General features: G+C 37.7%; 2 protein-coding genes across 6 annotated transcripts in view; one reads left to right on the top strand and one right to left on the bottom strand.

Annotated features, from left to right (window-relative positions):
- LOC101896497 (protein bicaudal D) overlaps positions 1-4,284 on the bottom strand; it is a 61,530-nt gene extending 57,246 nt beyond the window's left edge. For 2 of the 4 annotated variants that reach the window (XR_891647.3, XM_011295678.3), the window contains exon 1: positions 2,683-4,284. Coding sequence is in view for 3 of the 4 variants with exons in the window: in XM_011295678.3 (XP_011293980.1) it covers positions 2,683-2,922 (240 nt within the window). In the remaining variant the exon portion in view is untranslated. The remainder of the gene's footprint in view (positions 1-2,682) is intronic. The other 2 variants (XM_005175819.4, XM_011295684.3) reach the window with 2 other exon arrangements.
- A 2,939-nt stretch (positions 4,285-7,223) lies between these two features.
- LOC101900589 (S phase cyclin A-associated protein in the endoplasmic reticulum) overlaps positions 7,224-16,079 on the top strand; it is a 181,649-nt gene continuing 172,793 nt past the window's right edge. The window contains exons 1-5 of one of the 2 annotated variants that reach the window (XM_059131117.1): positions 7,224-7,595; positions 7,748-8,006; positions 10,699-14,566; positions 14,794-15,051; positions 15,111-15,234. In XM_059131117.1, coding sequence (XP_058987100.1) covers positions 7,898-8,006; positions 10,699-14,566; positions 14,794-15,051; positions 15,111-15,234 — 4,359 coding nt within the window. In that variant the 5' untranslated portion in view covers positions 7,224-7,595; positions 7,748-7,897. Of the gene's footprint in view, positions 7,676-7,747; positions 8,007-10,698; positions 14,567-14,793; positions 15,052-15,110; positions 15,235-16,079 lie in introns of both variants that reach the window. The other variant, XM_059131115.1, reaches the window with a different exon arrangement.

Raw genomic sequence — 16,079 nt, 5'->3', positions numbered from 1 at the left:
TGTTGAAAGGTTGATAATATTTCCCAACATTCCACTCCTACCGCCTAGGTATTTGATTATCAACACAACTTTAATTTGTTTACTTTACTTTCAAATAAAATCTTACACATTGCATCTAAAATACCAAAGAAGCGTTGGTAATTAGAAATGAAAAAATGTACGCTATGTAACGTGTGGATGTAAGTGAGATAGATAAATTAAATAATTTTCTAATAAAAAATGGAGATAGAGCGATCGTGAGGGAACGTTATGCCATTGAATTAATAGCAAAAATAATAAAATTTCACACTCTGTAAGGCATAAAAACTAATGACAATTCTACGTTGTTGCTAAAAAACACTCTCGCGAAAATTTCATTGTTATCAATGGTTATAAATGACATCATATAATAGCAAGGATATGCCATAGGATACTCCTATCAACCTCAACCTTAGAGGAAAAGACTTTCTCACCCTTAGTCTTTCAAATTATCTGCCACAAAATCCAGATGCAGACTACCACTCGTTCCAAAATACTAAATCACTTTCGACAGGTTATCTAAGTCAGTTTTGCAGATCTTTGCCCATTTGGACACCATGGGCTCAATTCTTGAAACGTAAGATTTATTACTTCTTGGGTCGGTACCAGAAGCAGTGTACCGAAATTGCCCATATTGGAAAATAACCTAGACCTGCTAAAAAATATTACAATATACCAAATTTGAGTGAAAGATTAAGGTTTTTCTGGGTTCCAGGACATAGCAATGTAGTGGAAAATTAAGTGGCTGAAGAATCAGATCGAGCCGGATTCCAATCGGCTGATGTACCGATTAGTCTCATCAATTGGTCGATCAATCGACATGGATCTGCCTAGAGTTAATTCATCAGCCAAGTTCAATCTTTCATTCAAACTTGAAACTTGTTAAACCACCAACAATTTATTATGTCAGTTACTACAAAAAATCGTCATCGAAGAAACTAATGCCAATTATTTCGAGGAGAATCGTGGTAGGCATACCGACTGGAAGATATCTGACCTCTAGATGGTGTTCCCAACTACTGTAGACTATGCGAAGATGAAGAAGGGATAGAGACGATTTGAAGAAGCCCCATGTTAGTCAACAAGAGACATAGGCTATTTGGCAGTGGGGAGATAGAAATTCTCACATTCTTCTCAAATATATTCATACAGAGTGCCTTCTCATGACACTAATGGACCATCTACATGAGGAGGCGAATAGATACAACTCCCCCCTAAGGCGTGTCAGGAAGGACATACACGATCTAGAGATGGAGGTCAAACGCTATAAGAGAGAAGGTCTGACTAGCAATTCTGACAATTACGTTCAGGATGGTGCAGTCGTCTCAATTCCTATTGGGCACGAATTGACGAAGATGTGCATTACTTTGCACTGCCAAACCTACCCAACTCGCTATAGAAGAACTCTGGTTACAGCCTATTAAAGTAGCCGAATTTTTAAAAATGGAGCTCAAGTCAGATTAGCACACACGTACCACACGTACTTTTACACATTTTGTTTGCAACGGAAACAAGATAGGGCTGTAGTTAATTTTGGAGATTTGCAAAGAACCAGATTCTAAGGCAATTTGTATATGTTCGTCCGTCTGTCTGTCTATGTATTTTAGTACGCACTTTTGTATCCAAAGACCTGAATTGAAATGTGTACTAATTGGTTTAGATTTGAATATGGCTCCCATGCATATTTTTTACCCGATTTCTTGTTTATTGTGCAGTATTTGCTTGATATATGACCAAATAGAATAGGTTTTGACACATACAATTCAAACTAAAATTTGAAACACTGCAACGGTGCAACGGCACACACTGCAAGTATCACAATCGATATGCTAAAGGATGCATATCCCGTTTTGGCGATTTGCACTGGCCAGCAAGATCGCCTGCCGGCTCTAGGCTTCTTTTTCTGGGACTTTTTAAAGACGGGCGTTTATGTTAAAAAGCCTTAAACCTTTTTAGCTCTTAAAGACAACATCCATCAAGAATGTGAGAATCTATCGATGGAGGTTTTGGCCAAAGAGATGGAAAATGCCATAAAAAGGGCTCAAATGACATAAGCATGGCATCATACTCTCGACTTGATGAAAAAAAAAAAACTAAAAGCCAAATAAAAATGGTTCACAAAAAAATCAAAGTTTACTTTTGCAGTACATTGTATATAAGTTTTTTTTCCGATATAATATTTAAGTTCTCCAATACCGAAATAAATTAATTGAATATTCGATCAAGTTCCGACAATTCTAGTCGGTGATTTATGTGTTATTTAATTTTATATTTAAGCATTCTCAATCGTTATATGCACTACACAGCAACAACATCTAGTTCGAAAGGTCACATGCGTGATAAAAACACCTGCGTAATATTTTAGTCTCATTCGATATCCAATTTAAACCGTAAACCATTGTTCTAAAACCCTAATGAACGATAAAAGGGGTATGAATTAGTATACACAGGTTCCCAATATACATTTACTTTTGTTACAGGCAGCCCTTCTAAATATCTCGAGTGGCTTAGGCCTCATATAGTTTACAGACTATCAAATTTTCGTTATTTTAAAAATTCTAAAAAAAACAGTATTTTTTCAAGAAATGCCGGGCATAGAAAAATCACGGTCGACAAATATTCCCTCAATTTTTTTTTTTTCAACTTAATTCTAAAATTACTTACTTCATGTGTTATATCCAATTCATGTTTGGCATTGTCGTACAAGGTTTCCAACTCCTCGACCCGTTGTTCCAGAGCCGATTTCTCTTCCAACAGCGAAAGGCCATACTGGGCCGATTGAGCTCGTTCACTTGTGGCTTGATCGAGTTCACGCGTTAAACGCTCGACTTCCATGCGAAGCTCATCGACAGTCTTGGACGATGTGCCGCCACCGCCGCCACCAGCACCTGAATCCAGAGACATGTTGTAAACGACTAAATATGATTACAACAGATACCGTTAGTCGTTGTGACAGCAAATCTTAGTGTTCTCACGGCGTTTCCACAGCTACACTCACTCCTGGCGAAGGACTTGTTTGTGCTCGACTCGCAACAATGTCTTGTGCAAGGATAATGGACGTGAGTACACGTTGGTTTTTCTCTGTTTCTCTGTGTGTGTGAGAGTCGGTGTGTGTGTGTGTGTTGTTGTGTGGTGTGTTGGTATTTAATGGACGGGCACGGATATAAATTAAAATCAGGGGGAAATAGGAAGTCTTTGGACGTTTTTTGAGATATAATTTTTATTTGTTGATAAATAAAATTTCGTTTCGTTTTTTTGTTTTGTTTCACTTTTTTTTAAAGAAGTGGCAACTCTTTTCTTGTTGTGGGCGGAATCGTGATGTACTGTATGTAATTAAATGGTGTAGTAATTTGTTGTTGCTGTATTTTTCTAGTTTGTCAATAGAGTGTTTGTGTGACGGTTGTTTGGCTTATTATGCGTATTGGCCGTAATTGTTGTTGTTGTTTAAAATCGTTGTTGTTATAACTGGAGGGTTTATTATTTTGTGTCTTTTTGCTTCATAAACTATTAATTAAGACTTGTCGTTTGGGCAATTTTCTTTTTTATATCAATTTGTGGACGTATTTTCATTAATTCTGGTTCGGGATTTGCTTTTTTTGTTTGTTTTACGGCAGAGTGAGAAACGTACGTCAAAGAGTTGCATGCAATGAGTCTCTCAAAAAAAAACACTCTCTTGTTCGCTCTCTCTCTCACACGGGCTTTTTCTTTTGGTTTTGTTTGTTAACGTTATTCTTTGTTCTTTGGCAATTGGATTATTTTTTCACAACTTCTCTTTGGGAATTCCTCCAACAAATTTTCCAACTTGAAAGAAATAAAAAAAATCGTATTAAAAGAAACCCGACCACCAAGCAGAGCCTCTTCTATTTAATTAGAATTAGTTTGGCTGTTTTTGGTCTAAGCGAGTCTAAAGTTGTGACATCACGATTTCACTTCTACCATCAATTGCTTCTTTTCACACTACACTGATTTTTTTCCATATATCTTTCGACACTTTCTTTTTGCACAAAAACAATTTATGGAATTTTTACTTGTCAGCGACGACGTGCCTTTACCGAAAAAATTTCCTTTTTTAGTTTTCTATAATCTTATTGAACTTAATGTGACAAATAATTGCAAATTATTTGAAAAAATTGTTTCTGTTTAGTTCTTTTTCTCAATTTGTCCGTTTTTTGCAATTAGTTTCGTTGAATTCTTTATTTTTTGGGCCAACGAAAGAGCCAACATCCCAACTCAACTTCGTACGGCAGGCACACAACACTAGGGATATGTAGGCTGACAATGAACTCATCGACAATTTGAAGAAATATTTGATATAGAAAGTAATCGATTGTTCGTTATCGACTTTAGGAATGTTTTAAATTTGCGTATAATAATTGTAAAACAAGATTTTGTGTAGCGCGAGTATATTTACTGATGGTATTAAGAGAAGTCTACATCTTCTGGAGACATGAAAGTTGGGTTTTCACATTCGCGTTTCAATGCCAGAAAATCGGTTATGTGTTGTCATTTGTTGACGGCGTCAATTCTAATTTTCCAATCTTTTGCAGTTGGAAACTCCAAAATTGAAAGGAATGCTTGAGGACTTTTTCGTACATGGTATGGAGGGAATATTAAATTAGTCATTCCGTTTATAACTCTTCGAAATAATAATTTTAGACATAACTAGTGGTCTGTTCTAGAACTGCAAGAATCTAAAAGTTTTTACTATGATAACCGATTTTACCTTTTTTGGTACGAAGAAAATTTAAAAACTAGTAGATTTTGCAGGTTCTGGAGCAGACCAAAAACATATATATTCTTGATTAGCGTAAAATTGTAAGACGAATTAGCCCAGTCAGTCGGTCTGTTGTAATCATGCTAGATTCAAAACGATTTGAGATAGGAAGCCAAAATCTTGCACCGATCTGTCTTTTGTCGCAGGCAGGTCAAATTCGAAGATGGGCTATATAGGTCCACGATGTCGTATAGCCCCCATATAACGGTACTCCCCGATATTCGGTATTTGATTGATTAATAGTACGTTTATATATATGAGGGTTAACCCACTGGATTTGGATTTAAATTGTCATATCCATTACTTTTACTTCAAATAAATCCCCTCAAAATAGGTTAACCCTACAAAAACTTCTAACGTAAACATGGCATTAAACAATATTTTTCAGTGGTTATTTTTACAATTTTTTCAAATTTAAACATTTGACAACATCTCATTGTCAAAATCTATATTTATAAACCTATTGTATACACACAAAATCAGAGATGGTAACTGTTTTTATGTCTTAAATTTTGACATGGTAAATTACAAAAAATGCAGAGTTGGGAATGCTAATTGTAAATTAGGTTACCTTTCTTTCATTGTACCATGAATCCAACATAGAGGGTTAATATTATGTTACACATGGTACAATGAAAAGGTAAGGTAGAACCATGGTACAATGAATTCAAGGTAGGGCAGAACTACCATATGATTTCAATTTTTTTAATTTTCTGGCTTAATATGTCAACTTCATTTGTTTATGTGTGTGTATTTTTTCAATAAAAAAAAAAAATTGTTCAGGAAATATTCATATTGGGTGTTTTCAAAATGCTTATTGCAACGTATACCTCGACAAAATCTACATTTTTTGTCGCGAAATAAACCATAAGAGATATATAGAACATGATTTTGAAAAGAAATTTTGACCTTTCATTCATTTTTCGCGGTTTGAAATTATTTATTCAAAATAAATGCAACAAGTTGTTTGATTTTTTATTGTTTTGATACTAATTCTGACATTACAAGCCAAACAGGTAGACCTCTATACTTGCAATTTTTTCAAAGTTGACCTACCTTCTCTTCATTGTACCATGGGTAGAACTACCAACTGATTATAATTTTTTCTAAGTGTGCCCGACGTTTGCCAATTTTGTGTAAGTATTTACTGTTTAGAAAAATAAAAACAAAACATTTTCAAAAATCAGTGATTGGAAAACTTTTACATTGCGGAGCGCGCATTAAATCTATTTATCAATTTTGGAATGGAATTGAAAGATTGGACAGTTTGGATCATATTTTTGAAAGAAAATCCAAGTATTTCATTCATTTTCTGCTCTTTTTTACTAAATTTAAAAGTGACGAAAAATATAAAATATTTAATTTCTAATTTTGAATGATTCTGACAGTAAGTGGGCATAGCCTTGATGGTGTATTTAAATAGTTTTACGAAGCTTTTCTATCTCCTTATTGTACCGTGGTATTATCCCAAAATTATACAGGGTGAGATGAAAAAACTGCAACCAACTTCAGACTGTTGTAATTCAAAGCCACTCGTCCGACAGCTGTTAAAATTATTTCAGTGACAGCTCATTATATTGTTTATAAACGTACAAAAGCATTTTGGTGAGAATTTTTCCGAAAAAAGTTATTCGTGATGGAATTCAAACGTGACAGTGTGATTTCTTTATATTCGGCCAGCATTTAAATGTGAATAAAATTTTTGTGTCTCGTACCATCGCTGGTTACCGTGAAACTGGTAGCGTATCACGACGTCAAGGAAAAGGACGGAAGAAAACAGCATCATCAGCAGAAATGGTTCGAAAAGTAAAGAAGCGTCTTGACCCGTGTCGCAGTGGGCGAAAAATGGCTCGTGAGCTGAACATATCGCAATATTCCATTCGGCAAATATCGAATGAAATTCAGGGTAAAGCCATTGAAATTCCAAAAAGTGCAAGAACTTACACCGCAACAGGAAGAAAATGGACACAAAAGAGCTTAAGAGTTGCTTCGCTTGTTCCATAAGGCCATAATTCGTGCCAAAGGTGACTAATTCGAACAAATCTAAACTTATTCTAAAATTTCATGCTATTTCCGACATTTTTTGCTTCCATTCAATAAAATTTAAAAAAAATGTAAAAATTATGGCGTTTGACTTTGTTGCAGTTTTTTCATCCCACTCTGTATATTTTGTTACCCATTAACGGGGAAACTATGCATTTGTTTTGCATCTTTAATTTTTTTTCATTTTAATTTAAGATTATTGTACTATGGTTCAAATATACTGCTAACGGTTCTATGTAAACATAGTCTTTACCGCTTTTCGCTATGATTGTGTTCGTTTCCCTGTCAGCTGATCACAATGTGATAACATACAACAGAACACGCTTCACAACACTGGTTGGCAGCTGTCGCAATAATTTGTTTGTTTTTATTTCGATTTTTAGTGTTCATTCTCGTTTTGTCCTTTGTTTCTTATTTCCACGGCGTTCGGTCAGGAACGACACAACTCTTATAAAAAAACTTAAATTAGTTAATTAACAAATTAGCATTGAATAAAATGTGGGAAAAGTTTGGAATTTAATTGACACAAAACATGCAGCTGCTATTGTGCAATAGCTGAAGAGCAACTATTTGGAGCTAAGAAATTCTGCAAAAGAGAAGAAGGATTGAAGTGACTGAAGTTACCAAAAAATCGCACACAAAATAAGAAGCAACAAAAACAACAGCAAACAACATCATCGTAGACTGATTCTTGTTTTCATTTGTCTCACAGAATTACAACAACAGCAACAACAACAACGTAATAACAACACAAGACAAGGTGTGACTCCAATTGAAATCTTAATTGGAATCTCTTTTCTGTTGCAACTGGATTGGATTTTCCAAAATTTCCAAGAAAGTGTTGAGTATTCGAATGAAAATTCGTTTCTGTTACCTTGGAATATAAACAATAATTAGGTCTTTTAATTACAGGTGCCGGTTGAACGAAGACGACAACGAACAACGCTTTGCCATATTTAGTGTGGGTGTTGTGACTAATACACGTTACAACTTGCTGCCTGCCTAAGTGGAGTCGAAAAAGCACACAAAAAGCAAGCAGTGTTCGTTGCAACATCACTCACAATGGAAATGAAAGAAGTTTTGGGCAGGGAAGGTCGAGAGGCAAAAAATCTGGTAGCCTATCAAATATGCGATGAAAGGCCATTGAATTTATCATCATCAAGCTATGACAGTAAGTTAATGTTGAGCTTCTTTGTTGTGATCCATACATATCCATTTACATACGACAAAGTTTTATACAATTAGAGAGGTTCGCTGTAATACAAAAAACTGAAACTTAAATGCATTCACTCTTCTATAATGGAAAATTTCTGTGCCCTACACTGTCTTGGTCAAAACATCTGGAAAATGTAGGAAGGTATCAGGTCTTTATCTTAACAAGTGTCTCTATAGAAAAACTTGAAACGATGCATCTTTACAATTGTCTCTATAGACAAACTTAAAACGATGTGGGGGTTTTTGATTTGCCCTCAGTTGTTATGTTTTTGAAGAAATAGTTTCTAAAGAGAATATCCCGATGGGCAGATCCAAAGCCAGTTATGCACACATTAATCGTTGTGCATGTAAATAGCGCAATATAAAAATTTGTGTGCCGTAATACGGAGTACCTTAACCCATTTTATTCAATCTATATCTTGCGAAATTCCCCACTCAACCTGCAGATATCTCGATGATTCAATATTGCATCAGACATAAACATTGAAGGCATAATTTCTAAGATGTTCGCTTATTGTCCACCATCAATTATTTCTTCCGAGAGTGCGATTTTATATTATCTACTATAAAGTCAACCATGTCACCCTTCAGTTCAACGACACGAGAAGTAAATCTGGAACTAAACATAATCCAAAAAATTGCTGAGGGTAGTCTACCTCTACCAACCTCAAGAAGAATGTCAAGTCCTTAACTATGTTCTTCCGGTCAGGACTTCAATCTTTAGCGACACTCAGTAGAGAATTTGCCAAACGTCACAGAACAAGCCATTTTGAGTTGCAGCTGCTTTTGTCCATATGACCAGTGTGGGCCGCCACCATGAGGAGATCAAGATTCTGTCAGTCAGGCAACATAGCCTGCGTGTCATCTCACCCATCATGGAAACCCATCTCTCTACACATAAGCCAGGACTTCCAATGTTACGTGAATGCCTCCAAGACCTAATTAAACTCATGTCAATTGAACTCCGATACCGAAGGCTTTGTGCCTCTAACACAGTAAAGTCCGACACCAATGTCCTCCTGCAATATCGGGCAGCTAGCCATTACTTTCTATGCAAAAACTTTATTTTCTTGCACAACTTCGGTCTGGATATAGTTAAGTTTTTATTTCTTATCGAAAACGTATTGTTCCCAGTAAAATTAACAGGTGCCCTTTGTGTATAGAAAGACCTCAGGGCACAATTGTCAATTGTCCAATTTAATCTAAGAGGCGTCCTATAGTCAAAGAGGCGTCCTATAGGTATCTCGGCAAAAAATGAGTAGGCGCAGTTTCTCAGGCTGCCCATTGCATGTACACAGATAACTAATGAATTATTTTCTCACTTTTCTTTTCCTTTTCTAATTTATTATCTTTGGAAAGAATCGAAGAGTCTTATCGGGCCTCACCTGGCTGGTTTACACCGGGCGAGTTGAAATATTCAATGTTTTAATTTTTACCGCCAGGAAAGCATCCGGAATATGTTCGAACCAGGATTCTGAAAACGACACCACGTCAAATCCTAGACACAAGGGAAGAGGAAAATTCATTAGCTTCCATTGTTTTTACTGGGTATGGAATGGAAAAAATGAAATGCAATGACGAAGGGCACATAAATTTTCAACCTTGGTTGAAGATTTTATAAATGTAATACAGATGTTTAAAACGTTGCAGAATTGTATATCGGAAAGGCTCTTATTTAAATTCTATAAAAAAACAAGCTAAAAAGTATCAGTCGGTTATAACGACAGATGTAATCCCCATATCGCATATTCGTTATTCACAAAGGGAGAGGTTTCAAATGAGTAGGCCAGTATTGTCCATATCGTATCTGACCAATATAAATATTACAAAGGTCAGATTTGGACTATATCAAATCGATTTGGATGGGAAATGTTGAAATGTGCGTGAGGTACCTTTTTGACTTGTTGTGGGAGAGGTACCAGAAGGAGTGGACCTATATATTCCATCTTCACATCAGATCTTGTGTTGATAGAAACATTGACGTACAAGGATTGGACCGATGTTGCCCATCTCAGAACTCGATCTTAGTTTGACAATAAAATATGATGTACAAAGTTTGGTACTCCCTTCCAGAATTATCGTGCGCACCAGCCAGACAGAAAGACGGACAACCGTAGATCGACTCCAAATGTCCTGAAACGGATTTGATCCAAACAGACCTAGGCTCTAAAACAATTATTTCGATTATGCACGTTTTGGCCGTATGAAATGATATATAACATATGACTGAGTGTATAAAAAAAGCTTTGTTATGGTTGTTAAAATCAAAACTATTTGCAATTATATGATATCACCCCTAAAATACCCCACTCCAACACCTTTAAAAATACTGAGATTGTTTCGCATAGCGACAATGTCGGAAATATTTAGAAGAATCATAAATACCAAATAGAAAGAAAACCTGGTGATACGGTTTCATGAGGATTATATTGAATTGTGAACTTTAACGGAGATTTCTTAAATATTCATTTAGAACCCAAAATACTAAATTGCAAATAAATTCAAAAAATCTGTTGTAGCATGATATTCACACTGTATATAATATCTACTCTTTTTATTTTTAATTTAATTTAAAATTCAAAATCGAAACCCTTGCCTTTTCAAAAACAAAATTTTCATATTTTTCTGCATTTCAATTTCGTTTCTAGAATCCATGCCACATCGTAAACCGCCCAAATCACCAAATGCATTGCTGTCATTCCCACTGCAGACACCGAAAAAATCACATTCCCCCACAAGACATGCACAAAAACAATCGACGGGTCCACGGGTGCGCAGTGCATCCACTGGGAGAGACAAAAAATCAGAACTGCAAGCACGTTACTGGGCCCTACTGTTCGGCAATTTGCAACGAGCGGTCAATGAAATTTATCAGACCGTTGAATGTTATGAAAATATTTCATCATGTCAAGAGGCCATATTAGTGTTGGAGAACTATGTGCGTGATTTCAAAGCTTTGGGAGAATGGTTTAAGGTATCGTGGGACTATGAATCAAGACCCGTACAACAGAGACCCAATTCGCTGGCTTGGGAAATACGAAAAAGTAATCCGGCGCCACGGGTAAGAGCCAAAAGTCTTTCGAGTCCCACGGTCTCAGGTAAATCCAGTCCATGTCCACATGCATACTCTGGCAAAAGTTCTCCCTGCTTGGAAGGACTTTCGCCACGCAAGGGTGTGCGTGTGAATGTAAGGGAACTCTTTGCCTCCTCTAAGCGACTCATCAATGAAATACAAAAGGATGCAGAGGACGGCCACACTCCATCTCCTGCACCAGCTGCCATCGTAGATGTTGTGCAGGAGGAAACAGCTCCCATGATATTGGAAAATCGAAGTCATCAGTATGCTCAAACAGATCTGGAAGATGATCACCTGACATTGGCTGGCATAAGGGAGAAAATGCAAAGGGAGCAAGAAGAAAGAGAGGCAGAGGAGGAAAGAAAAAGGCAGCTAGAACTCGAAATGCAAAAACAACAAGAAGAGCAACAAGAAATGCAACAGAAAGTGGAAGAAGCCACTCCCAAGGAGGAGCCCATACTACCCCCAGAAATAAAAAAGGAACTAACAGCTGTGGAAATGACCACTCAAAAGTTGGATAGCATGGAAAGTGAATTTTTAGCTATAAACACTAAAAAAGATCCAACACCTCCGGAAACAGTCCTAAAAAAGGTATCAGAAGTGGGTGAAGAAAAACTTCCCAAGCCGGGTGATTTATCGAAGAAGCCACAAACAGTGCCGAACACAGGCACTACAACGGCCCAAAATAGCCCAATGAAGTATTCAAGCGTTTTGAATAGGCCAGCAGCGCCAACCTCAACTGCATCTTCCCAAAGCAGTAGCCAAGCAACAGCGAAACCAATAGCAAACACCAAGGCATCAACTCTTAGAGTGGCAAATGTTAATAAATCAGTCAAAGGTCCTGTGCCTCCGGCATCCACGAAACGTTCCACTGCCTCTTCGCTGGCATCCAATAAGCCTTCAATAGCGGCAACTGCAAGAACATCTGCCAGAAATAATAATAGGTCTGCATTGCCACCACGTGCTGTAAACAATAACAAATTGGAAGCCTATGGGCCGCCCTCGAATGTGGCCAGCAGATTGTCGGCCAGATCGAGGACAATGATTGAAATGAACAACAACAACAAAGGTGCAAATGGAGGTCATCAGAAGCAATCCACCAATATGCTCAAAAGAAATATCTCCAATCTAAACAAATCATCGGCATTTGGTTCCAATAAATCGTCCAAAGATGATATCGGCAGCTCAACCTCAACTTTAAAGGCAAGTAACGAGAAAATATCATCGATGGGTCGCAACGCCATGCAACCAGTTGCAGTGGATGAACGGAGATCTGAACCCAAACAACTGCCAAGTAATAATGACAGTAACAACAACAATAGCAATGATGGTTGGCTGACGGTCAAAAATCGACGTCGCTCCAGCATGCATTGGTCATCGCGTTTCAATCAGCCCACTGGCTATGCCAGTCTGCCCACGTTGGCATTGCTGGATGAAAAACAGAGTGACGATGAAGTTGATACGGTTCCATCGGCAAAGCCAAAACCCGAACCTACAAAACCTGTTGTAAACGGCAACGGTAAACATGCAAAGCCCTCCAAAACCAGCAAATTGGCAGAACGCCAAAAGGCTCAGTCAACAACACATTCCGTGCGGCCAGAAATTCGAAATGCCAAAGCCAAAGTGAATTCATTACCTGCCAATCAAAAAAAGAGTGCTACAAATAATGCGAACTCCTCGGTACCGCATAAAAACAACAACAGTAACCAACTGCCCATTGCTTCATCGGCAAGGAGCGCCAATGGGGTCAATATACCAACCCGACAGACCATTATCAAAAGGCAAAAATCCGATTTGACTGGTCTCAAAATGACCTCTCTCCACAAAGAGTATATGCGCAGTGAGAAGCTAGCTTTAAGAAAACAAAACAACGTTCTGAATGGCACAACAAAATCTTCAGAGATTCTCAATCATCGTCCACTGGGATCGGGTGACTACTCGGATATCAACTCGTCGGCTGAAACAATTGTTGAAGCCCCGCACTCATCGTCTCCTTCTGAGATGCTCGGTGTCGACTTGAACTCCTCCTCTTCGGCCGAACACAACAAAATCGACATCAAAATCCAAACAAATCGCGATTTTTCAAAAACAATTGGTGATCTATACAAGAGCATATCGAACCGTGTCGATTTGTCGACTTCGCAAATAAGCAATGGCCCCGGAGCTTTGTCTAGCTGTGATGAGAACGATGAGTGTGATGAACATCAACGTGCACTGGTGGAGGAGCAAGAATCACTCGAGAGACAAATACGAGAGTTGGAAAGCACGGAAATTGATGTGGACACCGAAACTGATGAGACGGACTGCGAAGTTGGGATACTGGGCACTGATCGTGATGACGAGGAAGATCGTGACGATTTCAATTTTGACACTTCCTCTGTAGTGTTTGTGCCCATAAACGAGGTTGATGATGATCCCAATCTAAGTTTGGAGACCCGTTATCAAGCATTGCTATCCGAAATGTCCTGGGGAGAGCGGGAAGAGGCTCTGGCAACACTGCAGGCTTATGTTTCCAGACATCCAGGCCGTGCTCAAGAACTACATCAAAAACTGTCGTCACCCTCTCGGCGACGCTCTCTACAGGAGACTCTCAAGAAGTATCAAGCCAAACAGGCTCGTGCTCAACAGAAACGTGAGCTCCTCAACAAGGAGAAGGCCATAAAAATCCAACAACTGTTGGCGCGAGTGGAAGACGTCAAGGCAGCCAAAAGACAACTAATCGAAGATAAGCGCTTAAAAATGGAGGGACGCCTCCAGAGAGCAGCTGAGAATCGTGAGCAATACCTAAAGCATATCAAAGAAAAGGCCCACGATGAAGAAAAGAAACTGAAGGAGATTAATTTCATTAAAAACATTGAAGCGCAAAATAAGCGATTAGATCTCATTGAATCGTCCAAGGAGACGGAAGGACGTTTGCAAGACCTCGAACAGGAGCGACAAAAACGACTCGAAGAGAAGGCAGCAAAAGAAGCCGCTGTCGAGAGGCGGCGTCTAGAATTGGAACAGGCTCGTCAGCGCAAGTTGGAGAAAATGAATGAATCGCGATTGGAACGAGAACAAAGAATCGGAAAAATGCAGGAACAAAAAGAGAAACAACGTCAGGCATTGGCACGTGAAAAGGCCAGAGATCGTGAAGAACGTTTGTTGGCCCTACAAGTACATCATCAACAAACCACCGAAGAACTGCAAAGGAAAATACTTCAAAAACAAAAGGAATCGGCTCGTCGGCATGAGGAAAATATTGAACATATACGCCAGCGGGCTTTGGAACTGACCATACCTTCGAGAAATGTTGAAGAAAATGGTTTGCCCCGGTCAGATGTCGATGAGAAGATCGAGGATGGTGATCTTTCGTCAACCGTCTCCGATGTTGGTAGTCGAGAACACAGCCGCGGCTATAAGAAAAAGATGAAGAAACTAAAACACAGAATGGCACAGGCGTAAGTATTCCATACTAACGAACTGTTTCCGTATGACGCGATACGAAAGTGAATGCCAAAGAAAAACCCGATTCGAAATGAGATTTTTATATTTTTTTTTGACTTAATTTTAAAACACATGTGTAATGGCGTTTTCTTTTGCATTTGTAACACAGAAGCAGGATCTAAGTATTTTATTAATGTTCTGAATTTCTTGTGTGATAACATATTTTCCTTACCCATTTTAGGGCTGAAGAATATCTAAAAGAACTGCAACCTGTACCACTTCATATGAAGCGCGAATCACAGGTTCCCAAATATCTGAATTTAGTCAACAAAGGTGGTGGTTCTCAAGGATTAGAACGTGCCCTTGGCCATTTGTTGCGTATAATGGCCAAAGCCCAAGTATTTGATTTCCAATGTTTCTTACTTATGGACGGTTTGGGAACCATAATCAGTGCTGTGATTACTCCGGGCATGCAGGATGAATCGGATGTTTCTAAAAAGTAAATTTCTCCTTTTTTCAATTTTGAGTAATATTTAATTTTTCCATTCTTTCTTTTAGGGCTGTCGTACTTGCTGTCCAATTGTATCGGAATGCTTGTACATTGTGTCCTCAAATTGCAAGACATGCGCTATTGGGCAATTCTGTTGTTGGATTATTCGATGCACTATTCCAAAGTTTGCAGGTAAGACAAATAGGCATTAAATATTAATATTGGTCTTAAATGTTGAAAATATTTAACAAAAAGGGAAGGTAAATCTAAATGATAAATCTAAACATGACTATCGTGTTTTAAAGTGGCATTCTTTGATTTTAAAGAATCACGTTAGTTTATTCATCTGTAATCTGTGATTAAGAACGTGCATCAAAAATTTTAATTATATTTTAAGTTTTGGTTTGACAAGTAAGAACGTCGATAAATCCAAAATTTGCTAAGTCAATTCGATTTATATTTATGGCCTGTTTTAAGAAGACAATCGAAAGAAGCTACTAATTCGAAAAAACAAGATTGATTTCCTGTAAACCCTGAAAGGTCTACATTTCTGTCATGGATAAGGAACTTTTTGTGCTAGTTTTCGTTGATATCATCGTTAAACCTTTAGGCGCGTACAGGTTGAATTTGATTTTGTCTTGGATGTAATATTATTTTGAAAGAGGAACATCTTGCTTTAACTTATATACAGGAGATACATAATTATAAGAGACATATATGTGACTGTTATAAGAAAGCAGTGGTAAATTGTCGAAATGTTTAGTTGTTTTGGATAATCATTTTCTGAAGGCCAAGAATTCATAAATAATCCGTGTTGCCTCATACTAATTTTTGGCAGATCTATAAGACTGTAAAGTCTTATATTAAATTGTACAAGAAAAGATAAATATCTTTAAACTTCTCTTTCAATTATTTACACCTCATATCAGTGTGGAGAGTAATAGGCTTTCTATTGGATTTTGCCCGAACACTTCAAAATAGTGGTTATACCTCGACTTCCGTTCGTCGATTTATTTAATTCTGAGTATAAATCGCAA

This window comes from Musca domestica, unplaced genomic scaffold (genome assembly GCF_030504385.1).
Source record: "Musca domestica strain aabys unplaced genomic scaffold, Musca_domestica.polishedcontigs.V.1.1 11, whole genome shotgun sequence".
NCBI lineage: Eukaryota > Metazoa > Arthropoda > Insecta > Diptera > Muscidae > Musca > Musca domestica.
Note: the sequence above shows the minus strand (reverse complement) of the source record. Positions and strands in the feature narration are given on the sequence as shown.